Source organism: Leuresthes tenuis, unplaced genomic scaffold (assembly GCF_036924035.1).
Source record: "Leuresthes tenuis unplaced genomic scaffold, fLeuTen1.0.hap1 SCAF_19, whole genome shotgun sequence".
NCBI lineage: Eukaryota > Metazoa > Chordata > Actinopteri > Atheriniformes > Atherinopsidae > Leuresthes > Leuresthes tenuis.
The window spans coordinates 2,445,012-2,472,958 of NW_027325373.1; the positions used below are offsets into that span (position 1 = coordinate 2,445,012).

General features: G+C 41.7%; 2 protein-coding genes across 4 annotated transcripts in view; one reads left to right on the forward strand and one right to left on the reverse strand.

The window, feature by feature from the left end:
* Positions 1-898: 898 nt before the first annotated feature.
* Positions 899-7,950, reverse strand: LOC140277407 (uncharacterized). Of its 2 annotated transcripts, XM_072372408.1 has the most exons (3): positions 6,298-7,950; positions 4,746-4,870; positions 899-1,206 (listed from the first exon to the last, which is right to left on the reverse strand). In XM_072372408.1, exon 1 carries the CDS (start codon positions 7,504-7,506, stop codon positions 6,892-6,894), a length of 615 nt encoding a protein of 204 aa, XP_072228509.1. In that variant the 5' UTR covers positions 7,507-7,950; the 3' UTR covers positions 899-1,206; positions 4,746-4,870; positions 6,298-6,891. The 2 variants fall into 2 exon arrangements, 1 of the variants encoding a protein (XP_072228509.1); XR_011909088.1 differs by lacking the exons at positions 4,746-4,870; positions 6,298-7,950 and adding an exon at positions 2,301-2,890.
* A 4,200-nt stretch (positions 7,951-12,150) lies between these two features.
* Positions 12,151-27,947, forward strand: part of onecut2 (one cut homeobox 2) — a 43,254-nt gene continuing 27,457 nt past the window's right edge. The window contains exon 1 of one of the 2 annotated variants that reach the window (XM_072371437.1): positions 12,151-13,722. In XM_072371437.1, coding sequence (XP_072227538.1) covers positions 12,486-13,722 — 1,237 coding nt within the window. In that variant the 5' untranslated portion in view covers positions 12,151-12,485. The remainder of the gene's footprint in view (positions 13,723-27,947) is intronic. The other variant, XM_072371438.1, reaches the window with a different exon arrangement.

Consider the following 27,947-nt stretch of genomic DNA (forward strand, 5'->3'; position numbering starts at 1 on the left):
GATAAACACACATGAACCAGATATCTTATTTGAATTCTTTGAAAGCTGCCTTTGGACAGCAGTCCACCGCAGAGACAAACAAGGCCACGCAGGCTCACACACTTTCACATGTTAGCCTGACATGTGTGTTTCTGCACTGAAAGAGGCAGCCGGAGTACCACGTGCACGGAGACCTGAACACAACACCGCGCACGGCGGCCTTCTCCTGATGCGTCTAAACCCCAAACGCCTGTTTTTAACGAGGCCTGTTTAGGGAGCAGAGACAGAAACAAGCGCCGACAGAATGTAGGTCAGCGTGTATGTAAATAAGACGGGTCAGGTGGCGTGCGCTGGGGTTGGCTGACCTCTGACCTCTGACCCTCCCAGTCCTGCTGCTCCATATCAGCGGTTGGAAACAAAGCCGATCCTGCGGGAGTCAACAGCTGGATTTAAAACACGCTTTGTAACGTAACACGCTGGGATTTCTCCTTATTGAATAAAGCAATTTGTGATCTGTTACACAGATACTTTTGTTTGCTTTGAAGTTTATCAACGATCAGTTCGGTCGATGCGTTAACTGATCAGTCAGTGATCTAAAGCAAATTAATGCAGCCGAAATGTATGTTTTTTCTTCTTTTTTGGTCTTTTTTTTAGCAGTGCATACGTTTCTGATGATGAAATTTTACTGATATGTGTGAGAACATAAATAAAACAATAAAAAGTGTTGAAAATAATGACAAAACCGTGTAAAATGGAAACAAATGCTGAATATTAGTGTAATATATATCATATTAGTGTGATATTATTTCAAGTGAAGAACAAATAACACTTTTATAATGTTGAAAAATGGGTAAATTGTTAAAAAAAGGGTTAATTCAGAGACTGAAAAGAAGAAAAAAACACATTTTAACTCGTAATAAACTGTTAAATGTTTTTATTTCAAGGTAAAAAATCTGTCAAATCTCAACAACAGAGAAACAAACTGCAATCAAGCAAATTAAAATCACATTTATTCGCACATTAGTTCTTCATTAATCCACAAAAGTGTCTTCTGCTGATGTAGATTTGGCAGAAGTTTGCGTGTTTTTATCCGGCGTCTCTCCGTGATGCTGAATCTGTGGGGGCCGAACCATCTGTTGCAGGACTCCGTGTTCCTCGTGTGTTTCAGGATTTATGACTCTGCGTTTGTTGTCCTGCTGCAAGACGAGTTTGGAAGCAACCAGATGCCTCCGGAGCGGCGTGTGGAAAACGAACGGCAGCAGCAGAAAACAAGAAAAAGCAGAAATGTTAGTTTCCTTTATCCACATGAAGCAGAGATCTGAAATAGTAAAGCAGCTTTGTCTCTTCTCCTCGCTTTGATCAGAAAACTCGACTCGACTCTTCTTGACAAGATCAAATCAATAAATCAAATGTTATGATTAAAAGAGCGACGCGCCGGAGGACATTAAATAATCATGCAGGAAGGAGGAAGAGCTGCAGCTTCTGTTCTTTAGTTAATGAGTCGAACTAACCTGCTGCCCCGTTAAATTCCTCGTCTGATTCTGTGTCAACAAGACGGTGATAAGGCGTCCTTTTAATGAATTACCGAGAAGCTGGGATTTAAATGTGTTTTAGTTATTCTGTCGCGCCCTCACCAAACAGCCCCCCCCCCTCTTTGGCATGGAAAAAGATTGGTTTGAGCTTCAGCTCGTGATCTTATTCACGATTACTTTTGTTCACGTTTAAATCGCATCAAAAACATCAAAAACAACCTAAAATTGACATCAGAGCAATTTAGAAAACAGTTAATCGACAGTTTTACTGATTTTTGATTGTTGTGCAGCTGCAAAGACACATAAATAAATATATTAAACATGCTAAATGAGTACTTTGAGTCCTGAAGTGTTTGATTCATGTAGAAAATATGATGTTGTTTAACTGCACCAAATAAAACCCGACACTGAAAACACTGAAAGAAAGTTTTTACTTATTCTTTCTGCAGTGAAATGGAGAGAATACACTTTTATGGGGTTACTTATTCTTTCTGGCAGCTCATGTTTCAGAGATTAAAACAGAAACTTTTCAACACACGAAGACATTTCTTTAAATAGTGAGTGAAAGCTTCTGAATGTTTCTGTCGTTTCTAACGAACACAGCAGGAAAAAACAGGCTCAGACTTTAAACTCAGGTCACAGAAACGCTTGTGAGGTCCAAAAACAGTTGGGAAATGCACCAAATGTAGCAGTTAAAGCAAAGCTGAAAGCTGAAGATGTGACAAAATGTGTTGGAGTTATTTGATTTTATCATTTTCTAAAAAATAAGACAAAGAAAACGGGACCTACCGGGAAAAATCCTGAGAAATCAGCAATCAGATCCTAATTAATCCTCTTCCTGCTGCTTTGGTTTGAGTATTAATGCAGCGCACACACACACACACACACACACACACCGTTAACTAAGTACAGATGAGAACTAAAGCGGCCCTGGGATTACTGAGCCGCTGCTCTGAGAGAAAACTGAGCTCACGTGGAAGTTCATCACTATTATTGATCTGAATTAGCATGAGCTGCTGCTGCCTGTGGCCATGTTCCCTCTGAAGTCTGCTAAAACACACGCGTGTGCGTGATCCAAACGCTCTGCTCTTGTGTGACTGAGGGCGGTTAATGAGAAGAGATGATGAGCACATATATGGGAAATATCCTCAAAAGAAACTAAATAAATAAATCATCGTCTCACCGTGTTTCCTCTGTTTTGTACTTTTCCACGAGGAATTGCAGAACAAAGTCGGTCTCTGATTTAAACGGTTAAGACTCGAATCGGAGCAATTTTTTTACAAAAATAAAACCTTTTAATAAAAGGTAAATTGCAAGGTTTATCCCAACTGATTAACTGCAATTTATGCATATTCAAATAGAGTAAAAAGTATCCAAACAAGATGATTTCATCTGTATTTTTTCATTTATTTTATAACAATATCTTTAACTTAAATGAATAATTGACATAAAGTGAAAATAAACTGACTCAATTAATTAAAAAAAATAATAAATCCAAGTAAAAAGTATTTAAGATGTAGTGAAAATCCTCACCTTTTTATTTCTTTTGTTCATTTACATTAAATATTTAATTTAATTTGCAGATAGTAACAAGCTGCTTCCACTTACTGTAGAAATAAGTTTGGATGTATTTGCCAATATTCAGATATAAATATGATGCTGTCACCGTTATTCTTAGCTGTTCATGCCTTATAAATACAGCCATTGATGCAGTTTAATGTTTGCCTGCATGTGACAAGCTGTGCTGATGCATCACTGCTTTGCTTCTTCCTGCTCCTCTGCAGATGTGTTGGGTCTCATTTTCTAATTCTGGTCAAATATAAACTCTTTGACATTTTTATCATTTCTAGAAGCTCTTGCCATCGGGCCCCTTTGAAATTTGGCATGAAATAAATGATCCAGGTCCTGGAATTGGGCCTGTTTTATTATTTTAAAGAATCTTTTTGGGCAAATTCAGCTTTCTGCAGAATTTAATCTCATCCATCAAGTCGTGAAAAAAAAAAACTGACGCCCAGAAAACCCTTAAAGTGGAAATTTGAAACGTATGATCTGCTGCGTTTGGCTGGAATTAAGTGACTGTTCAAGAATGTACGCAAGCTAATATAGAAATTCATCAAAGCGTGAGATGAAAGCCTGTTAAATGAGTGTTTATTTAGAGCTGGAAACGCAGTGATAATTGCGTGCGGTCACATTTGAATACAGCAGGTCGGCTCCGCACGCGGCCATTGTGCCTCCATTAAAGGCTGATTTCATGGCCAAAAGAACTGCAACAAAAGAGGCAGCAGGTCTCAAAAGTTGGAAAAGCCCAGAGTGGGATGAAGGAGGAAGAGAAAAGGGGGGAGAAGGTGGAGAAGAAGAAGGAAGTGGTTTTTTTTAAACACCCCAAAGTATTTTCTAATGAGCTGAGGAATCATCATTATTAGCATAAAAATCTCTCTACATTATTCTTTTATCTATAAATAAATAGATTGATAGACCCTGATTTTATCTCCATATATTAGCATTTATTTTTTAATGTATCTCTAAGGCTGTCTCTCTTATAATTATATATAATTAAATACATCAGTGAAATGTTTTAAATGTTTTTTCAGGTATTTTTTACAAATCTTTGCCCACATGTTTCTATAAATGTGTTTTATCATGAAAAGATTCAGCAGCTCTGGGTTGGATTTTAGGCTAAACTGTCAAAATGCTTGTAAAATACATTGAATTATCTTATATTAATAATAGTAGTTAAACTAATACTATAAATATGCATCTTTTTTCTGATGTGTGCAACATTTCCATGTGTTTAAAATAATAAAATCTATAATCTGAAACTGAATTAGTCTATAAAATGTATTGTTAATCCAAACAAATATGTCCATGAATGACGTATATTCTAGTTATATTAAACCTTTTTTAATTAAAACAGCATTTCTGGTATTTTCTCCTAAAATTATCTGTTTTTTCCGTCGAAAGCTCTGCATAATCTCAGTGGAACTGTAACATATAAGCAGTCATTTCTCTATTATCTTTTCCAATAAGCTCCACAATTTTCCACAATTGCTGCATCTCTATGCCTCCTTGAATCTGTAACTTATTAATTGATCTATTGTAATACTTTCTCAATTAAAAAAAGTGTTTTAATTTATTTAGATAATGCATCCATCTTCCTCTAAGCTCATCAACACATCACTCATATCACAAAATATGGCTGCCATGATTAACCAAAACAAAGTGAACAGGACTCACCAGCAACCAACCGCTGCAGGAGGAGGAGGAGGAAGAAGAAGAGTTTACAGCCGGACAGATGGACCCCCGCTTAAAAACTGCTGGGTCATTTAGAGAGGGAGGGAGGGAGGATGACACTGGTTCCACTGAGAGAAAAGAGAGGGACAGAGAGAGTCAGTGGGACAGATGCGAGGCAAAGCGGAGCTGTGTTTGTCACTAACGCTATAGATTAGCATGTGGTCTCCAGCACAAAGCTGAAGATCAATACTGCTGCTCTGCAAGCAGCAGATGGCCTGGGACGGAGAGAGGCAGAGAGAGCCGGGGCCGACCTGAGAGGAGGAAGCAGAAGGAGCAAACGTCCAGGCAAAGCTGCAGCTCTGCAGCTTCCAGTCACAGCAAAGAGGAGGCAGCTCGCCTCCAACCTCACCAGGATACGCAGAAGGCTCCAGTTTCCTTCCTTTTCAGCCTCACATTTCACACACGAGGATTCATCTCACCAGCAATTTGATCTTTGTGTTTTCATGCTACTAATGTAGTTAAATGCATGCTGCTGGTCTTTTTTCACTTGTTAATAAAAGGGTCCTTTAAAGGGTGAACTGATTTAATGAAGACCAACGCCGAATGGCTTTAAAAACTATCTCTAAACTAAATCTGTTCAAATGATTTTTGAAAAAGCATCTAAGCCTGAACTTATCCTGCAAAGGTTTCAGTGTGCAGATGACATCCTGTTCTCAGCTGCAACACATCTGCCACAAAGTTTAATCCAGACATTTATAAACGCCAGTAAATATTCAACTAAATGTACAAATTATGGCAACAATCTGAGGTTCGGTGAGAGTTAAACTGCTGCTTGACGGATGGTCAGTCAGCACAATCATACAAGCTATTAAAAAGAACATTTATTTATAGATTATAATAAAAAATACCAGGATTATGTAGGCCCTGAGATGGGTGTAAATTGTCCAAACTGCGTAATCATCCGCCACCGAAAGTAGATCCCGATGAAAGCTTCCAGCTGTTTGTGTAACGTCTTTAAAACATTTAATTAGGTATTCTAATGTTGAATTTGTGGTAAAAATGTATATTTTTGTTTGTACAACATTTATCCTCAGCAGAAACCAGCTGATTTGCGTCTACAGATGTGGTGAAAATCAAAAATATTTAGTTTTTCATGCCGCAGCAGAAAAAAATGTAGAAATATGTATCTTTTAAATCATTTTACTTGCTGACTATTATGTATGATTTTATCTGAAGTTTAACTGTGTTTCTGGCCATTATATTTTATTACGACTCAACAATGACTCATAAATGATTTTCGTGCATGTGTGCGTGCGCGTATTGATTTCTTTACAGCCTTTCAGCCGCTCAGTATTTGCAGTCGGCTGTGTTGAGAAATGTTTTGGTAACTTGCAGGGCCTCATGGGAGCTGTAGTTTGCTGGATGTTAAGATTAATTGGTTTTATTCTTTTCAACTTTGTAAAACTGATATGAAAAGCTCGTTTATAGAAGAAGGAAAATTGTTTCATCCGTCAGAAATGATGAAAAGCATGTTCTGAGAGCAGGTTGGAGGTACCTGGCTGCGACGTCACTATTTCTGTCACTTCGTCCTCTTCTTCCTCCCCAGTTTCCCTCTCCATCATCCCTTCCTTCCATCTCGCACCTTTTCTCCTTCTTTGGTCCTTCCTCTCCCCTTTCCCAATCTCTTCTTCTTCATCCTCCTGCAGCTGCTCCTCCCCCAGTTTCCCTCTCCATCATCCCTTCCTTCCATCTCGCACCTTTTCTCCTTCTTTGGTCCTTCCTCTCCCCTTTCCCTATCTCTTCTTCTTCATCCTCCTGCAGCTGCTCCTCCCCAGCTCCCCTCTCCATCATCCCTTCCTTCCATCTCGCACCTTTTCTCCTTCTTTGGTCCTTCCTCTCCCCTTTCCCTATCTCTTCTTCTTCATCCTCCTGCAGCTGCTCCTCCCCAGTTTCCCTCTCCATCATCCCTTCCTTCCATCTCGCACCTTTTCTCCTTCTTTGGTCCTTCCTCTCCCCTTTCCCTATCTCTTCTTCTTCATCCTCCTGCAGCTGCTCCTCCCCAGTTTCCCTCTCCATCATCCCTTCCTTCCATTTCGCACCTTTTCTCCTTCTTTGGTCCTTCCTCTCCCCTTTCCCTATCTCTTCTTCTTCATCCTCCTGCAGCTGCTCCTCCCCCTGCTCCCCTCTCCATCATCCCTTCCTTCCATCTCGCACCTTTTCTCCTTCTTTGGTCCTTCCTCTCCCCTTTCCCTATCTCTTCTTCTTCATCCTCCTGCAGCTGCTCCTCCCCAGCTCCCCTCTCCATCATCCCTTCCTTCCATCTCGCACCTTTTCTCCTTCTTTGGTCCTTCCTCTCCCCTTTCCCTATCTCTTCTTCTTCATCCTCCTGCAGCTGCTCCTCCCCAGCTCCCCTCTCCATCATCCCTTCCTTCCATTTCGCACCTTTTCTCCTTCTTTGGTCCTTCCTCTCCCCTTTCCCTATCTCTTCTTCTTCATCCTCCTGCAGCTGCTCCTCCCCAGCTCCCCTCTCCATCATCCCTTCCTTCCATCTCGCACCTTTTCTCCTTCTTTGGTCCTTCCTCTCCCCTTTCCCTATCTCTTCTTCTTCATCCTCCTGCAGCTGCTCCTCCCCAGCTCCCCTCTCCATCATCCCTTCCTTCCATCTCGCACCTTTTCTCCTTCTTTGGTCCTTCCTCTCCCCTTTCCCTATCTCTTCTTCTTCATCCTCCTGCAGCTGCTCCTCCCCAGCTCCCCTCTCCATCATCCCTTCCTTCCATCTCGCACCTTTTCTCCTTCTTTGGTCCTTCCTCTCCCCTTTCCCTATCTCTTCTTCTTCATCCTCCTGCAGCTGCTCCTCCCCCTGTTTCCCTCTCCATCATCCCTTCCTTCCATCTCGCACCTTTTCTCCTTCTTTGGTCCTTCCTCTCCCCTTTCCCTATCTCTTCTTCTTCATCCTCCTGCAGCTGCTCCTCCCCAGTTTCCCTCTCCATCATCCCTTCCTTCCATCTCGCACCTTTTCTCCTTCTTTGGTCCTTCCTCTCCCCTTTCCCTATCTCTTCTTCTTCATCCTCCTGCAGCTGCTCCTCCCCAGTTTCCCTCTCCATCATCCCTTCCTTCCATTTCGCACCTTTTCTCCTTCTTTGGTCCTTCCTCTCCCCTTTCCCTATCTCTTCTTCTTCATCCTCCTGCAGCTGCTCCTCCCCCTGCTCCCCTCTCCATCATCCCTTCCTTCCATTTCGCACCTTTTCTCCTTCTTTGGTCCTTCCTCTCCCCTTTCCCTATCTCTTCTTCTTCATCCTCCTGCAGCTGCTCCTCCCCCTGCTCCCCTCTCCATCATCCCTTCCTTCCATTTCGCACCTTTTCTCCTTCTTTGGTCCTTCCTCTCCCCTTTCCCTATCTCTTCTTCTTCATCCTCCTGCAGCTGCTCCTCCCCCTGCTCCCCTCTCCATCATCCCTTCCTTCCATCTCGCACCTTTTCTCCTTCTTTGGTCCTTCCTCTCCCCTTTCCCTATCTCTTCTTCTTCATCCTCCTGCACCTCTACAACTTCTCCTTCTTCTTTTCCTCCTTGCACACCTCCCAGGGCTGCTCCCTGCATCAGGTCGAGCATTAAATGGAAGCCGCCGCTCTTACTCTACCGTCTCCCCTCAGGAAGACAGCTGAAAGTTTCATGGAGAAACAAACAGACTCTCAGGTTGTCTCTGAGCAGACCCCCTGCTTTGCTCTTTGACAGCTGATCAAAAGGAGAAAATGGGTCAGGCTTCTGTTCTTCTGGCCTTAATTACACAACAGTCTTTAAACAAAGCAACATCTGCCCATCCACCTCCTCCTCCTCTCTTCCTTTTGAAACTCCTCTTCTTTAACCATCCCCTCATCTTCCTTCTACAACTTTTTTTTCAACCCAGTATGATCATGCATCTTCTTTGGGATGTAAACCAAAGCATTTTCATCAATTCTGCTCCGAACCGTGTACTTTAAACTCGAAATAGAAGTAATCGCAGAAGAAGAACAGGGAACGGACTGAAGAAAAGGTTGTGAAAGAGGGAATTTGTACCAGTGATCTCAGGTTGAGGACCACCCTGTGAGAGCATTTTCTGTCATGAATGTGGAGGCTTCATCAGAGGTGTGTCACAGCAAAATATAAGTGCCGTACGATCCTCTTTTTGTTAATATTAAGAACACTGATCATAAAGAACGTTTAGCAGCCCAGTTAAAGTGAAACACGACCAAACAAAGAAACAAAAGATCCGATTAATGCAAAAAGAATAGCCGTGTTTATTACTCTTCTGTGAGTTTACCTGAGTTCAGGTGGAGCTTTGAGCGACTGCATAATGGTTCTGTGTGGAAGTGAACCCAAACGAAAGGGGGGCAGCTTTCTCCTGTGCTTTCATGCTTTAGCAATCTTTGCTGCAGCGCTCAGGCTGCGGGTCGCTTTGTGTGAAGAATTTTCACACAAAGTGTGAAATTGATTTTGTGGAGCTTGAAGCACTCGTGTACTTGTATGGAGCATGTTGCAGGTCTGAAAACCCATTGTGCTGTGAACACAGCGGAGCGATTAGCAGCTGAGGAGTCAGATATTTCCCTCAAGAGTTGGCAGAGACCAAATAAGATAAGACTGAATATTAGACTTCCATTTTCCAGCTGTCCACCGACAGAACTCTGACTGAGTGATAATGCCGCTCTGCAACAGCAGAAATGAGCCTATCTGCAAACAAGCTGCTTTTATCCTATAAAGAGCAATTAAAACCCATTTAAAAATTCTAAAAACTCACCAAATGTCTGTCATTTTTGTCTAAGACTGGGCAACAAAAAGGATGCACGAACCTCCAAAAAGAGTAAATAAAAGAAAAGAATTCAGCTTCCACCTCATTCTGTTAATTAAATGCAAGATGGAGAATATTTTTGGTCACATGCAAAAGGGTCACAGCACCCAACCTCGTATGTTAACACAATAATTTGTCGTAAAGGATGTAAACATTAGCAAAGAGGAAGAAAAGTCAGTAAGTGAGTCTAAAATAGCTGTCTGGCTGCCCTTGTTGTTGTCTTTATTCTTATTTTTTGGTGATAGATCACAGAGAGAGACAACCAGAGACAGAAAGGGGCAGACAAAGTTATTTAGCAGCGATTTGTCCTTCAAAGTGTAATGAATTGTAAAGTGAACCAGCTACAGGCCATAATGCTCTCTCTCAGTGCTGCTCCCACGTTCATCACTCCACCCGGAGACTGTCGATAACATGCCAGCACCCCAACGCGCCCTTTACCCTGCTGAGCTGAGGGTAAAAACAGCTGCAAACATCTGCCCAACACAACAGTCCGAGCTGTGGCCACGTAAAAAAAACACAACTCTGCTTTTTTATCTTATATCATGGAAGGTTTTTCTGAAATATGGCATCATGGTACCATTCATCATGCCTGTGACATCATAACAGAACATGTCAGGATACTTTTTGGTGTCATAAGGTCCCGAGTCGCTGCAGCCATGATTATGTAAACATGTTTTTGATACTTTTCATTTCATTTTTGGAACATTTTATTATGAAATATAGTTTTAATTCATGTCATGCAGCTGTTCAAACTCTACCGGACCACGTCACATCACTTTGCTGTCAGGTTACGGAGCACCAGAGAACGTTTTGTGCAGCATCAATGTAACAGAACCATGACCCATGAATTGTAAATTAAAAAAGGGGACAATAGAAAACGTCTTTCATGCTGTCATAAGGGTTTGTGGCTAAAACAACAGCGTTTAACGTCTCAAATCGCCAGACGCTGAACTTCAACATTGTGACAGACGAAACAGACACTGTGGCATGGATGGTGTTTTATGTATGATCCAATCATTCAAGACTAGCATACGACAACTTCTGCAGCACAGTTTCACTCATGGATGGAAGCCATTTTACTGGTTCCATGCAAACACAACCTGTTGTGCCAAAATTTAGCCACTTTCTCACTGTCAGGGTTAGAAAATGGTCATTAGAGTTAAAGTATATATATATATCCTCATAGACGCCATTTTTACGCCTCATATGCAGTTGCTCTCATGGCCCCTGCAGCTAATTTATTCCTCATAGGTAACTGCAGGTTCTGTGGGGTCGTGTTTGAGAGGAGGACAGTTTTAAATACCACAAACTGCAATATCACAACCGGATGAATAGACTTTTCAGGCTATTTCACGATCGTTTCATTTAGTAACGTGGCAGGCCCATAGTGTCATGTAACGTCCCGTAACATCAGGTTTTGTTCGCCATTTCATGTCACGACATTATGACGTCACGCTTTCTCATGTAACTTCTAATCATCCACTTGTGCCACTTGTTTTGTTGTGAAACTTTACGCGCGTTACGTAACACTCTCATCGCACGTCACTGTCACGGTTTCTTGCCACTGAACCAATGAGTTAGAGTCTTCGTGGCTTTCATTTCGAGGTATCTGTCCTACAAGCAGGGTTTGAACTAGGAGGTGCAACAGTAAGAAACTCTGAGATCAACCTGCGCTGCGGTCATCAGGCATTCTGCAGAAAAATCACGTCTTAAAATCTTTTCCTTACAAAGGTTTGCACTTTGTAAAGAACAAAATGAACACTGCCTCACTTTGGGGGGATTTTGCTCCACCGTGTCATCTCCAGTTTTATCATGCATTTATCATGTGTTTTCTCCTGTCCTCGTGCTTATTGTCAACAATAAGGAGCAGCAGGGGATGAGATGAGATCAAATTTTAATGATCCCTGTGGGCAAATTGCTTCTTTGCTGCAGGAGCTGAGGAGAAAAGGCAGCATCGTCACTTTGTTGCAAGGGACTCTCAGATTAAAGGTTTTTTTTGCTTTACTGTGTCACACACAATGGAGTGCGCGTGCTCTCCACAGACTTTCTATACTGAATGAATCATTCTCAGAGTGTTAAAAGTAGACTGAGGATTTTTGAGAAAGCTTTGTAGCTATTTTACAGCAGATGTATGGAGAAATTGCTCAGTATTACTGTATTTATGTCTTTTATTTCCGTTTTTTAACTACCAAGAATGCTAATATCTGAAAATAAACAGGCTATGTCTTGTAAAAACATTTTTAAGTGAGTAAAATAATGAAAAAATAGTATAAGTCAATTTAAAATTATATAAAACTATAAATTATAAGAAGCTGTGAGGGGGGAAAAAACAACTTACCATCTGTATCGTGAGAATAATTTAGAAATGTCACACAATAAAGATGTCTCGTTCAAATTCCACCTAAAGCTGCTTCATAGTCAAAATCACTGCAACCCTGAAAGATGCTGATTGGCCAGACGACCAGTGCGCCACGCCCTTCAAGCCTCAGCCGACCGCTCTGATTGGTTGTCTCCGCCGTCAGTCCGGCGGGTGAAGCCTCTCAAACCCAGCCCGTTTACCCCTCGCCTCCTCCCGCAGCAGGTTGGGTTGAGCGGTCGGCTAGGGGACCGTGGACAGCTCCCGTCTGAGGAGCAGAGTAACACAGGAGGAGGAGAGGGCTGGATATGGGGGAGCCACCGCACAGGCCCGTATGATCGAGATAAATACGCGTTTTTTTTCATGTGCACCTACCGGGGAAGACACACAAAGACGCCGAGCTGGAGAGGCCTTAGGAGGACGGGGAAACAACCGAAGGAGTGAGGAAAAAGGGGGGAATACGGCTACTGACCCATCCCGGCACATCACGGGAGAAGCAGCGAGAGAAAGGAGGAGAAGAAGGAGAAATAATTCCGCTCGACCTGATGGACTGAGAGGACAGATGAATGAAGACTGCCTACACTAACGCCTATCGATGCCTGGCCAAGGACCTGGACGCTTACGCCATGAACACGGACATGACAATGGATGGCATTGGCAGCCTGCATGGCGGGGTGGCGGTGAGCTCCGTGGCCCCTGATGCGGAGCTGATGAGCGGCCACAGCCCGCACCACGGCCGCGGGAGCTCGTCGGTAGCGGCAGGGGGACACGGAGCGGCGGCAGCGGCTGCGGCGGCGGCAGCGTCCACCCTGCGGATACACCAGGACCTGGCCGCTGCAGCCGCGTCATCCCGCTCGGCCATGGTGTCCGGCATGGCCACGATACTGGACGGCAGCGGGGAGTACCGGCCGGAGCTGTCCCTGCCGCTGCACCACGCCATGAGCGTGCCCTGCGACACATCCTCTCCTGGGATGGGTATGAGCGGCACCTACACCACCTTAACCCCGCTGCAGCCGCTGCCCCCCATCTCCACCGTGTCGGACAAGTTTCACCATCACCACCACCACCACCACCACCAGCGGCTCTCCGGGAACGTCAGCGGGAGTTTCACCCTGATGCGGGACGAGCGGGGACTGCCGGGCATGAACAACATTTACAGCCCCTACCACAAGGACCACATGTCCGGGATGGGTCAGAGCCTCTCTCCGGTGCTGGGCAACGGCCTGGGCTCCATCCACAACACCCAGCAGGCTCTCCACAATTACGGCACTACGACGCACGGAAGCCACGACAAGATGCTGAACTTCGACGCGCACCACACAGCTTCCATGCTGGCCAGAGGGGACCACCACCAGCACCGAGGCCTCGGTGGCCCGGCGGCCGGGATGATGCCACACCTGAACGGTATGCACCACCCGGGTCACCCGGCCGCGTCCTCGGCGGGCCACCACCACCACCACCACCCCCACCTTCAGTCTCCATCCCACGGGCCCGTGTTGGCTTCCACCCGGGAAAGACCGCCCTCCTCCTCGGGGACGCAAGGGGGGAACAGCTCGGGGCAGCTGGAAGAAATCAACACCAAGGAGGTTGCGCAGAGGATCACGGCGGAGCTGAAGAGGTACAGCATCCCCCAGGCCATCTTCGCCCAAAGGGTGCTGTGCCGCTCCCAGGGAACCCTGTCGGACCTCCTGAGGAACCCCAAACCCTGGAGTAAACTAAAGTCAGGTCGGGAGACTTTCAGGAGGATGTGGAAGTGGCTGCAGGAGCCCGAGTTTCAGAGGATGTCGGCCCTCAGACTGGCAGGTAGGAGCAGAAAATATCGAGCTGGTGTTTTTCTTTGAGTTGTGGGTCAGAAGGAAAATTATTAATTTCACAACAAAAAAGAAAGAAAGCAAGAGAATCCCTCATTATTCTCCCGATGCCGCTGGTTTTCTGGCTTTGTTTTGGTTTTTCCTCGCGTCTCCTCTCCAGCACTCACTCTCCTCTCCAAGTTAGGCGAATAGAATTTATTTAGAATCACTGGTGTTATGATTACCATTATTGATCAATAACAAAAGGGGATCGATAGGAAATGACAAGGTCATGGGATTTCCCTCCAACGATCCCATCTCCCTGCACCTGGAAGCCACACTTAAACACTTTTACTTAATATGCTTAAATAAAGCTTAAATAGATTCACAAGAAAATAATGTTGAGAATAAAGGAATTTATTTGGAATATCCTTTGCTGTTATTTAAATTATAAATATAATTCATGCTCGTATGTAAATCAGCTGGTATTTATCACAGCCCCCATCTTATTAAAGGCGTGTTTGATATCATAAAGGAGGGAGAGATGGGAGAAATCATCCGTGGCAGACAGCGAGCGTCGGACAGGATTTGTGTTTGATTGTGTGGAGCTTGTAGCGATCAGAAGGCTGTGACATAAAACATGTAGGTTTGTGGTGGCTATAGGTGGGTCGGGTGCCCCCTCTAGTGAGGAACCTGTTCTCTGTCCCATCAACAAGCCTCTATTGTCTGCCAGGGACAGCAGCAGCAGCAGGGATGGAGCGACATTTAAGCGCTCATTAAGGCTCCGATTAGAAGAGGAATCTTTGCATTTTGACAAACTGTTACTGCTGTGCTGTGGTTTGTGGCTTCTTGGTGAGAGTTTAGCTTAACAGGGACGTTTTGTGTCCATTCTGCCTGATTCTGGTGACATTAAATCTGTTTTATGTGACAGAATATTTCAATTTACGCGAATGGTTTGTTTTTTTTCGACCTTAAAATGTAAAACGGATATTATGGCTCGTGTTTTCATCTTTATCCTTCAGCAGGTGATGTGCCTCATTTAGTGTGAGGGAATTTCACTATTTCACCAATATTTTATTTCATTTTCATACCATCTTCTAATGCAGTCTTGTTGTATATATATTTTTATCTATAATTATAAGTAAAACGCCGAAATAACTGGAATAATTACAGCCGCACAGAAAAGAAAAAACAGCATGAAATGAAGTGTGGATGCAGGAGAAAGGTGGGACGTAAATGTCTGAGGATGATTAAAACATTTCAGGATTTTTTGTCCTATTACATTAACAAAGGAGAATGTTCATTAACCTGCGCGTGATGCTTGAAAAAGCTCGTAAATCCACCTCATAAATGTCAGCTTTCAGGAGCCTTTCCAAAGACTCCACTGGGCTGTTAAACGCTTTATTTGCTAGAGACGTTTTCTCCCAGTCAGTTATTTGCTTTTTCTTGTGTTTTTGAGTAAAGTTTCACAGCTTTGGAGCTCATAACTGAGGCGGCCTTTTGCTCGGATTTCCAACAAATACTTTCAACTATTGCGCAACTAAACCCGGAGACTTTGGGACCTTGGGATATTTGGTAATAGCGTGTTTTGTACAGGCTTCACAGGCTATCTTCCTATTTTAAACAAACTGCAGCTGCCCTTCTTTCACTATCAGTTCAATTTGCTCAACTCATTTCACTGGTTAATATATATCCTCAGTATCTACATTTACTTTCCAAAGCAGCTGCGCGCAACGCGCAATGCTCCTCATTTTTTGGTGAATGAAGAGATCCAAACCTTCAGCAATGCCTTCTGTTCATGAATGATTTTAACATACAATTCATCATAATTTTACTCTCTTAAAAAAGAATCCAACAGCCAAAGTACAGATAGATTAAAAACACATGAATTAATACTGTAATATAAAATAACAAAGTCACACTAACAAGGATGTGACTGTTAACAATTAACAAGAGAAGTACTTATTATGAGTAACATTTAGCTTTGAATTTGTCTTTATTCGCTGCTAATAAGTGAAAATTGTGTGTATTTTGTGTTTTGAGTGAACTGAAGCTTTGAATGTTGCCTTAAAGGATGAAAATAAATCTCCATATTTCACTTAAATAGCATCCTGAAGTCCACAAAATGCTGAGAATACCTGCTAAACAGGGCTGTTGTTGTTGTCTGAGGTTAGCAGGACATGTTTCTGAGAGGATAGATAATCTCACAGTTACTGTCATGTGTTTCTCATGGAATAACGACAGCATATATGACAACGAACCTCCAACCTGCCATTTATACGTATTTCCTAAGAGTTCACAATCATTTTCCCTCTTATGGTGACCTGAGGTCATTTAGAACCGATTCCTTTATCACTCCAGATATGTTAACTTTGATGACATGTGCGCATATTTCTCTGAATAACTCACAAATGATCATTTTAAAGGAATTTAAGAGAATAAATAACCCCATGAAAATATAGGAGTAGATGGAGGAGTTTATTCTTAATTTAACTCTTAATTTTCCTAATTTCCTGAATGAAGTTAACATGTCATTTTATTTCAAAACTTATTTCTGCTGTAATCTTAGAAATAAACGTTAATAATGTTCCAAAAAGAATAATTATAACATGTCAATGATATACTTAATTTGCTGTGAAAGATTTTTAAAAAGCTGACAAAATCAAATCAAAGTAGAAAAAGAATAAGAAATTATTACTTTTTTAAAATATATACACACAAATTTATTATTGAAGATATAAAAAAACATCTATCTTTATTCACAAGTAGTATATTTTATATTAAATTCTTATTTTATGTGAAATCTACTCAAATATCAGCAATAATTGATCATTTTTCCGTTCTTAACATACATTTTCATTGTATTTATTGTGCTGGAGCTACAATAATCTCACAATAAAAACACGTAATTTACGTAAATTATGTGAAGTTTCTGATTTTAATATCTGCTCAGTGTCCTTTTAAGGTTTGGTGAAGTAAAAAAAAACTATAATTGATGTATAAATGTGACTTTTGTTGAATGTAATCATGTTTTGAGTCGCTAACAGAGCCCTGGATGACAAGCGTTTCTGAAAAATATGATCAGAGTCTGGATTTGATTTGATGAGTGGAGGAGACTTTCCCTGCAGAATTAGAGGTTGTTTGATTTTCAAAGCTGGTATTTGACAGTTTAGGTTAATAGGAAATTACTTGAGTTACAGTAGATGGGGGGGTGGCTTGATGAAAAAGGCTATAAAATGTCAGGAAGGACTTTTAAAAGAGATAAAAACAGTTGTCTTAATATTTAAAGAAACATATTAGGAGTTCTCTTAGCTTGACCGTTTGTGTTAGCTCATGAGATTAGCACAAAATGGGAAATAAAGACCAAAATGCTAATTTGCAGACATGTTTAAACACTCTAACTTTGTCTGATTTACGCGTTTTTTGTAAAATATCGGCACAAATTGAACTGAAAATGAGGCATTTTGGTTTGGTAGCCTGCTAGCAGCACCCGGAAACACCTGAGCAGATAACTAATGACTATTTTCTGCTCATTTTGGGTCAATAAAGTCTTTATCTTCCATGATCACTGCGGACCACAGAGTTATAAAAAAGATAAAACAGGTAAGGAGTATTTACTCTCTTTCTGTTGGCCTAAGCTAGCAGTTTCTTCCTGCTGCCAGTCTTTCCTTTAAGCCAAACATACAGTAGATCTCTCTGTATCATATCAGTCAGCTTTGAGGATTATTCCTTAATATTCCTTAATATTTCAGAAAAGTTTCACTTTTGTTCTGAAAATCTGACCGATGTTCACACAGAGGATGGATCAGTTTCATCCGCTTTTGTATATAAAGCCTGGTTTTTCTTTCCTTATTCATTTAAGCCCTAAAATGTAGTCGTTGGCTCCCTTCCTCTTAGGTGAATTTAAAATTAGTGCAGAGACAAAAGGAGCAATACCGACATCAGCAATGCTACAAACATCCAATAGAGCTGAGGTCAAAAGTCAGCAGCAACAGCGCTGAGACAATAGATGGAGCAAACGTTGCCCTGATGCTGAGCAGCTTTGTGGGGGATGAGAGATCCGAGGCACATGGTTAACGTTAGTTACAATAATGTTCTCTTTGTCCGTAGCAACAGAAAAAACGTGGACATTTTCGTGCATTCGTCGGTACTTTTCGCCATTATTTCCGTTAAATATCTGAGGAAAAAAGCACACTAGTTGGAACAATTATAGGAAAATTGAGTGCTTCATGACAGATATTTGCTGTAAAAATGTTACATTTCAGTCACATCTTTTCAGCTTGTATTTAATTCTACGAAATTATTATAAAACCACAAAGATAAAACAAAACATGAGCGATTCTCAATTAGAAAAATAGATTAATTTGTATTTTTCTGGAGCATCCAGCCTACAAAATACCCCAAACACTCATTTCCACGTGTTGATATGAGAGCATTAAACAGACAGCTGATTATTTGTGATTATTTTCTGTAAATGAAGCAGAGCTTCTGTGGCTTTGCTTGGATAAAAATGACCAGAATGATGTGGCCCAGAGAAAGTGGAGTAGCTTATTTCTCGTTCTTTCTGCAGAAATAATCATGTCAGTTTTCCACATTTATTTATTTATTAATTATAGGATGAAGCATCTTCTTTTTCTAACCCAGTCCGAATCTAAAGTTCACATCTTACCATGTTTCTAAACTCTCATGGACTCACCTGCTCGGATGCATTTGGGTATTTTCTGCCGAAGGATAATTGTCGTGACTTGGATTAGTCGATTAGGCTGCCATCTTCCTACCAAGTCAGAGATATGTGGTAAAACTGAGCTGCAGAACACTCCGATCGATGTAAACTAACATTGTGCCAGGTTTCTTCTGTCATCTGTGCAGAGCTGAAGTCTAAAGGCTGGACGAGGACTCGGTAGGTAAATAGCAGCCGGTTGGGGCGAAGCAAAGCCTGCAGCCATGTTGGAAGCTGCAGCAGCAGCTCCTGTATTTGTTTTTATCTGCTTGGGTGAGACGTGTTAAATCTTCCCCTTCGTTACCTTACAGATAATTGGATTTTAAACCTGAATTTATCGTTATTATGTGGAAAGGTTCGCATACCTGTAACGTTTAAAAAAAAAGGAAAAGATTTAAGGAAATCAATTGAAACATCCTGCTGTGCACTTTCCTGCGAGCCTTCATCTCACCTTCTTCTATCTGGTTTGGAATCTGTTTCTTTCTCTCAATGTTTCCCCCCCCCCTCCCTCTCTATTGGGGGGAGGTATTATGTGATCGTCAGGGGAATTGAACACAAGAGCAGAGGCAGCAGCGGCCCGATGAATTATTGATGGGAATCTCAGCGTGACCCGCCTCGGTCTGCTCACTTCACTTCTTCTTCACCTCGCAGCCGGGTTAACCAGGCAAAATGGAGGGAGAGGCAGAGGTAGAGAGGAGGAGTCCATTGTTTGGATGGAGGGCACGGTTTGCCTGGGACTGCAGGTGCATTGTGGGTGACAGGAAAACTAGATTTAAACCATAGGCAAATCAACAAACCTCTATTCTAATGTACTTTAGGGGGTATAATCAGTCAAATGCACTTTTCTTTTCGTGTCAAACTCACTGCTCTCGGTTTCTGGCTTTAACATCAGTGACGCTTTCATTTCATCAAACTTCTTCAACTTTAGCCGTTTTTACTGCTAATAAGTTGCTCTAAGTTAAGCTGAATAAGAACAGCATTTAAACCAGGTATAAACCGCAGTGATTACCTGTTCACATCTTCCTCTTCTGGTACCATCACATCGCTGTGGAGCACAGGAATGTGATAAAAGAGCCTTCAGACTCTGTTGTTTTAGGTGTTTTTATGGAAAATCAGGCCTAGAATACCAGCAGGCACGAAGGAGATTAGAGAAGAATCCACTTAGAGTCAAATTGTGCTGAAAATCTGAATGACTGCACCTAAATACTTTCCATTTTACGCATCCTGCTGCAGGCAGACACAGTGCATTATTAATGAGACGGACTCTGCTTTATGACACAGATTACCAGCAGTTCCCGTGTGTGTGTGTGTGTGTGTGTTTGGTCATACAGTTTCAGACTGTGGGAACACAGCTTGTGTCCGTTTTCAGGGCTTCGGTTCTGACCTCCTGCATATGCACAGGCTGCCATCGATCTGTAATGATGGATTTCAGGCTGCCGAGAGCAGACTTGTGATGTTTGTTTGTGTCCATGTGAGAAGATTTGACAGATACTGTTATCTCTGTCTTATCCTGTCAATAGCAGTTTCAGAGGCTGGAAAGTGAGATGTGACAAAGTCTGTAACTGGGTTTTATGATGCTTTGCTGCATTCGTGAAACAGGTAAAAAGAACTTGTCTCAGTAGGCAAGTCAAGGCAATTTTATTCCTTAGAGCACATTTCATATAGAAGTGCAGCTTAATGTGCTTTACATAGCAGGAGAATAAGTAGTAAAAGGTAAAAGGATGAAAAGATAAAAACAAAACAAGACAATAAAACCTTCCGTAACAGCTGGAAACCAGAAGATAGAATTAATAAACTGCTTTGGTAAGAAAAAAAAAGGATAAAACAAGTAAAAAGGAGATAATAAACACTCAAGAGTATCTGTAACTCTAACCATTATCGTATTTCAAAGGCCTGACAAAACAAGAAAGTTATGAGCCTTGATTTAAAAGTAGGAACATCTGGGTGTTTCAGGGAGTTTGATCCAGAAATAAGCAGCAAAATGATGCTTTTCCATGTTTTCTCTTAGGACTGTAAACCGTTAGCAGACCCTTAACAGGTGACCTCAGGGTTCTGGATGGTTGATGGGGAATAAGGAGATTTAGCAGGTATTTTGGCCCCAAACCATTTAGGCAAATTAAATTTAAATTAAATTCTCTCACACTGAGGAAGCCAGTGCAAAGATCTGAGAACTGGTGTGATGTGGTCGTGTTTTCTGGCTTTTGTGAGTAGCTGTGCAGCTGCATTTTGAACACGCTGCAGTTTTTGGATGGTTTTCAGTAGAGCAACGTGTGCCAAGTTGTATAAAAAGTGGTGCCTTTGAGTCAGGGTTAACCAACACTCTGGAGCCTGCTTTTCAACTCTGTTTGAGGCCAAGTTTGCTTCAGAAATGTTAACTTCGGTCGACTTTAATGCTCAAGATGGCAGATCAGAAAACGGCTCTAGATTCTGATCGCTTTACCTTTATTTGCCAAAGCGACACAATCCTTATTATATCAGTAAAGTAGCTCCAGTGGACACTGCAGCGCCCAATAAGAACAGCCTATAAGAGCCGCGGCGCAGCGATTCTCCTGTCCACACCGAATTAGAGTTGCCCGGCAGGTTGGAAGCGTTGCCAGGCCGACAGGCGACTGGGGTTCAGATGGGAAAATGGCGCTGTCGCAGCTTTATTAGGGCGGTCAAATCAAACGTGACACCTGAACTCTGAAGCCATCGAGGCAGAGCGCTCAGAGAATTCACGCCACACAGTCAGTTCCACACGTGCACAAAAGTGTGCATGTAGAAGGCAGCAGTGTGCACAGGAGCCACATCAGTGTTTTTTCCCCCAATTGTCCACGAATGTTCATTTATGCAGAATTTTCTTTATCAAATTCAAGACATTTCTCAACAATCCAGCTGTTTTCCCTCTTAAAGTAGTCTGAGGTCATTCTTACTCCCTTTTTACTTCAAAAAGCTGGTTTGTTTGTAACAAACATGGATTTTTTTGCATTAATCCACGGCTCAAAATACATAATTTCACGGTTTCACGTCTTCACGCTGTCGATCTTTCTTAAAAGATATTCAGTTATTTATACAAAACAGCATTTCACTCGTAATGAATTCACCTAACATGTAAAATATCAATTTATTTTATATTTTATACCTTTGAATTTATTCGTGCATCTCAAGGGGCAAATATGCAACGATAAAAATGGTTCCAGTACGAATTGGCTGATGTTATCCGAGGCTCAAGTCCAATTATAATAGAATAGTGTGTGAATGTAAAGCCTCGTTTTAATGGATTTAAGTACTGAAGTGCACAGAGTACAGAGCAAATCCATTCCTCTATCCCATGAATGTGTGGTTTCTTCTCTGTCGCTTGTTAATTTTCACATTTATCATATTGCTCTTTGTGTCTGTGTCTCTTCCTCTTGTCGTCCCTCGGCGTCATTAGTATTGGTGTCACAGAGCGGCTGAAATAACTCTGTCCAGAGGCGAAATGAGCATCAACAGGCAGGACAAACCTATCAGGCTGCAGGCAGGGCTCACAGCAGGGTTAAAAAAACATCAAATTAAACACAGTCTACCCGTAACAATGGCATATAAAAGGTTAATCGCATGAATAAATCATTTAGGCTACAGCACTAAATAATAATATATTACTCTTCCCGTGACTTTCTCCTCATTCGGCTTGGTCTGATATTTCTGATTCCTGTCCAGCTGACAGTCCTCGGTATGTAAATGTGCTGATGTGTATCTATAATGGATCAATACCCTGACGGTCAGACACTGAGAGCGAACATAAAAAAGGAAGCTGATGCACATTGTTGTTTTTCCTGCTCCTGTCTCCACTCATGCTGGGTTTTTTTTCCGCGACGCTTCTTTTTCACTCTGTCTGCGAGTCTGTTTTCTCTGAAACGTGCGCGTCCGTGCGCACGTGAGTGGGTGTGTACGTTTATATGTGTGTGAAACAGCAGTTTGGGCTTGGCCGTACGTGCGGATGGGTGACGTGGATCGATGGCTGTAATCCCGAGCAGATTAAAAGAGCATTAATACTGGCAACGATAACGTAAACGGTGCGGACCCAGATCTCCATTGATCTGCAGGAACCTGATCCAGACCAGTTCCTGGAAGAGATGGGGGAGGGGGGGTGTAGACTGAGGGAAGGGAAGAGAGAGCAGAAAGCAAACAACAAAGACAGAGTGAGATACGCTGTATTTGAATGGCTCATACTGCAAAATAATATCCCAAGAAGGGCATTCAGAGAGGAGTCAGAGTGCAAGGCCAGTACCCTGGAGTGTAGTTATAATGGAAGGGATCTGGAGCTGCCCCTAAATTCAATGAGTCCTTCCACTTTTTCACCATTTTTCATGAAATTTGTTTCCATAAAATCTCACCTGGACGGAGGAAAAACGTGGACGATATCATTAAATTAAATGAAAGATTCTTTTTTCATCCCTAAAGGGACATTATGTTGTTCCACTAAACAAATAATTGTCTTCCTTTATTACAAGCAGTCATTTCAGAAGGCTGTCTCTGTGGGAAGGACAGACTTCCTGTAAGCTGAAGAAGCCTCTGGCTGAACACAGCTGTTTAACCAGTATGTTGTGTAGCATTGGCCATTATGCACCAGAGCAGCCCTCAGCACAGAGCCAGCCTTCTTTATCAGCATTTATTCACCGGCATTAAAAGATAACGAAGGCTGGCTCGAGCTGAGAAGTTGACTCTATTAAATATGGGAAAAAGAAGATGGAGGCTGCTGCTTGGCAAACATTTGTGTCGCACCACTTGTCAGCTTATCCAAATGAATGAGCTGGAGCCTTCTTTGAATACAGTTTCTGGTTCTTCTCAATGACAAGAGATGACAAGTGGCTAAACTGTATTAAAGGGGAACTCCGGTATTTTTAAACCTTATTTCTGTCATGAAATACCTTCATCTACTCACTGAGAACAGTTTGGTGAAAGTCGGCGTCCTTCAGAAGATATTTAGATAACTGGAGATCCATATAACGGAGAGAACGGGGCTTAGAGGATGCAGCCTCTAAATAAGGCATTATCTGTCTTTATTTCACCAATACTTTAAGAAGAATGAATGAATGAACGTGTGCTATAGCTCTGTTAGCTCATAGCTGCTGTTATGTGGCTACTTGCAGCTATAGGAGAGCTAACGGAGGGATTTCTACACAGGCACTCTACTGGGACCACTTCATCCACACGCCCCCCTGCAGCACAGTTTATTCACTCCGTGCTCTGTGACAGTCGGCTAACTTCACACAGAGTTTGCTGCTGATAGTTTTGTGCAACATGGCAGGATATTTATCAGATTCTGACAACGTGAACAAAGACTTTGAGTAAGATGGACGTTCTTACCGGAGTGAATGAGCTGTGCAGCAGTGTGTCAATGACGTCATCCCAGTAGACGAGTGTGTAGAAAGCCCTCTATAAGCCCCCCGATAGCCGTCAATAACAACAAGACAGCAGCTATGAGCTAACAGAGCTATAGCACACGTTCATTCATTCATTCTTCTTAAAGTATTGGTGAAATAAAGACAGATAATGCCTTATTTAGAGGCTGCATCCTCTAAGCCCCGTTCTCTCCGTTATATGGATCTCCAGTTATCTAAATATCTACCGAAGGACGCCGACTTTCACCAAACTGTTCTCGGTGAGTAGATGAACGTATTTCATGCCAGAAATAAGGTTTAAAAACACCGGAGTTCCCCTTTAACTCCCCCATAAAATAAATATGTAGTTTGTTCATCATTCTGAGGGGATCACATAGTTTTGCAAGAACAGAAGAGAACTCAGATCTAAGACCTTTAAAAGGGTAGATTCGGGTTGCAACAGTCACAACATCACATGCATCAAATAACTTATATTCACACAGTTTATCTCTGAATGAACCTTTTGTAAAGATGGACCACTGTCTCTGTTCGTGGGACACGTTTAATGATGTGCTTTAAATGACGCAGTAGCCACAAAGTGCTTTGCATATTTGCTTTAAATAAAATACGTAGCTGGTTGAAATCATTTGCTTCTTCCATTTCTGGGCTTCTCCTCAGCAACGTTGCACGTCTCCCAATTCCAAATAACATTTCAGTTGGTGGAAAATCTGAAATTCACATATCTTTTATTTAGCAAGCATAATGCTAGCATAAAGTGTCATGAGAAGAGTGTTACCAACACTGGTTAAAGGTGAGGCCGCTAGGATTTATATAACCCTGCAGGGTAAGGCATGGGGGAGTCTGTGCCACCCGCAGACATCTTTCCATTGACTGGTTCAAAGGGAATAAACTGGGCCGGACAGGTGGTATGGGCTACGTTGCTAGTGAATGTAATTCAGTAGAAGAAGTAGTTGTCTTGGTTGCAAACAAATCTTTAGGAAGGGAAAAACAACAACTGTGCTGGAGGTCCACATGAGGAAAATGAAGAGAGGAATTACTTTAATCTGTGGAAATATCTGAGCTGTTGCATCGTATCTGTGCAGATAACAAAAGTGACAGAATTGAGTCTCTTTAGCGCTTTTTGCTGTTTTCATCGACCTTTTCTTTCTCACATCTTTTATAATCCAAATTAAAAATGTCTGTAGACAATTAGGAGCAGCAGTAGTTGCTAATATCAAAGGTGTTGTGCAGACATTCACATGTTGGGAGCATGTTGGCGCTAATTAGCCAAAATAGCTCTCCAAGCTAGCTGTGTTAGCTGCTGCCGGGACAATAAGTTGAGTTTTTTTATGCAGCGTTGTGAACTTGCTCCTCTTAATTTTAATTAAAAAAAAATTGTCTTTTCTTACTCACATCTTTTATAATCCAAATAAAAAATGTCTGTAGACAATTAGGAGCAGCAGTAGTTGCTAATATCAAAGGTGTTGTGCAGACATTCACATGTTGGGAGCATGTTGGCGCTAATTAGCCAAAATAGCTCTCCAAGCTAGCTGCGTTAGCTGCTGCCGGGACAATAAGTTGAGTTTTTTTATGCAGCGTTATGAACTTGCTCCTCTTTCTTTTAATAAAAAAAGATAACTGTCTTTTCTTACTCACATCTTTTATAATCCGAATAAAAAATGTCTGTAGACAATTAGGAGCAGCAGTAGTTGCTAATATCAAAGGTGTTGTGCAGACATTCACATGTTGGGAGCATGTTGGCGCTAATTAGCCAAAATAGCTCTCCAAGCTAGCTGCGTTAGCTGCTGCCGGGACAATAAGTTGAGTTTTTTTATGCAGCGTTGTGAACTTGCTCCTCTTTCTTTTAATAAAAAAAAGATAACTGTCTTTTCTTTCTCACAAATTTCCCTCCTTCCTTTTAGACTTCTGTGCCTTCACTTTTATTTTCTCAGGATAATGTCATTTTCTTTATCTCACCTGTGCAGTTTATAATTTGTTTGCTGGCAGTTTTGTGCTGATAAAGTCCAAATCAAACTTAAAATTCGGCAAGAAAAGAAAAGCAGTTTTGAAGGTCAAATTGTTCTTGTTTTTCTACTGTGCTCAGATTTGGTGGTAAAAGCATTAAAAGCAGCCCGTTTGATGCGTATCAGACAGATGGGTTTGAAGGGAATCCTTCTCTATTTGATTGGGCCACATAACTGGATTCATTAAGCTGAATCTGTCTGTTATTGGATTATGTTTCATATTGGATGGATGGGATCCAATTGTAGATATTACAGCCTTTAATGGAGACAGGTTTAGCAGGAGAAAGTGCTCAGGAGTGTAGAGGAGAACAAAAAACTGTAGGTGACAGAAGAAAATACAAACATTTATAAGAATAAAGCAGTTTATTAAAGAATACTGAACCAACAAAATGTATAATTAGCAATAATGTTAATTCTATTAAGGGCTTATATGTAGATGATCACATAGATATGTATGTGAACACCCTTTATTTCCCATCCCAAAGCAGGAAACATGATCAACTCATATCGCTTTCCACCAATTGTTTGGAGACAAACACAGCGGTGAGCGGTTTGCCAGGATGTCTGTTTATAGCTGAACAACCTCCTTTTGATCAATCAGAGATAATAATATAATGTATTGATCAGAGACTACAGTATTTCTTTCTGCCGGAGCGCCGTGAGACAAAGTGGTGACGACTCCAGGCTTCAGGCCTCAGGTTTCTAAAAGATATTGCTGATCCAAAAAGGTACAAAGAGTTAACTCATCATCTATTAGTTTGTGTACATGTGTGCAATGTCCAAACAGAGTTTCCCTGTGACTTATCGTCACTGTCAACATTCACAAGGTTAAGGTTTCAAAATCTTTTCTCTGAATATTTTCTTGCTTTTGTCACCAGGATGTTTGCATTTGACCCTTTTTTTTCAGTTCTTTATACGTTTCTTTACATTTTAACCTCAGTGTCCCACTTTTCTGTTTGTGCATTATTATAAGGGAAAATGTGACATCCTGGTTTCTTGATCAATAGGTCCTGTGTTGTTTTGTGAGAATTAATTTAATTCACACAGGCATCCGAACAAAGTTAGTTAGTTTTGTGTTGTTTAGTTAGTTTAGGGGACTTATCTCTCTGCTAACAAAGAAAACAATGCTTGATAACTCTTAGCTAGCCCATTTCAAAGTTTTCCTAAAGCTAACCAAGTAGTTTCCAATGTTTGTACCTAAATAAGTGGTTATGGTGCTCAAAGCTAACCAAACGAGGAGTGAAAGTGGATGATATCATGATGATATCGTTAGGGTTGATTCATTTAGAGGAAGAAACATGAAAAAAACCAAACATATAGAAACAAGAATGATATTGATAATTGTACTATGGAACACGATGTATTTGCTTTCTACCTAATTAACATCTGCTTGCTTCTCTCCTCCTGTCTCTGCTTTCATGTACTGCATTTTAAGCAGCTGAAATCCTAATAAAGCTTCTTATTTACTTTTCTATCGTCTGTTATCAGACAGACAGAAACTCCACCGTAACCAGCAGTCTCTGAGAATATTAGCTCACATTAACAGCTTACGGGCCGAAGCTGTTCTGATGGGCAGAGAATGATGGTTTCCTTGAGCTAGCAGGGTAGTTCTGGTGATATTTCAGCAGAAATGAGGCACTACGTGTCCATTAAACATTAAACACAAGTTGATTTGTTTTCAAAAAGATACAAGATAAAGATTTAAAAGTCACTATACCCAGTCCCCAGCTTACTTATGTTCTCTACTAGCATCCTTCCCAACTAACAAGGCTACTGACTTGCCTTAAAATCTGGCTTTGTGTGTGTTCTGCTGTAACACTTCATGCTAATGCTAATTCACTTTTACAGAGGACACACAGTCACAGTATTTTCGCTTTTCATTTGTTTAAAATGGTCCCAAAATGTAGAGATTTTTCCTCTTTTTCTCTGATTTAGCCCCACATCGTTTTCTCTTTTTCATCAAATCAAGCTTGCTCCAAACGCAGCACACACACACACTTGTGTGACTAATCGTTTCTGCATCCAATCAAAGATAAACTAGTTCAACTATGTCAGAGGTTGTGATTATCAGAAGGACAGTGTGATGCCATCTCCTCATGCAATCCCCTGGGATGTCGCAGTAGCTACTGGACCAGTTCTGAACACACTGTTC

Excerpts from the sequence above, each read along its gene's own strand:
- LOC140277407 (XM_072372408.1), bottom strand. The coding sequence starts at position 7,506 with ATGATGGAGAGGGGAGCTGGGGAGGAGCAGCTGCAGGAGGATGAAGAA.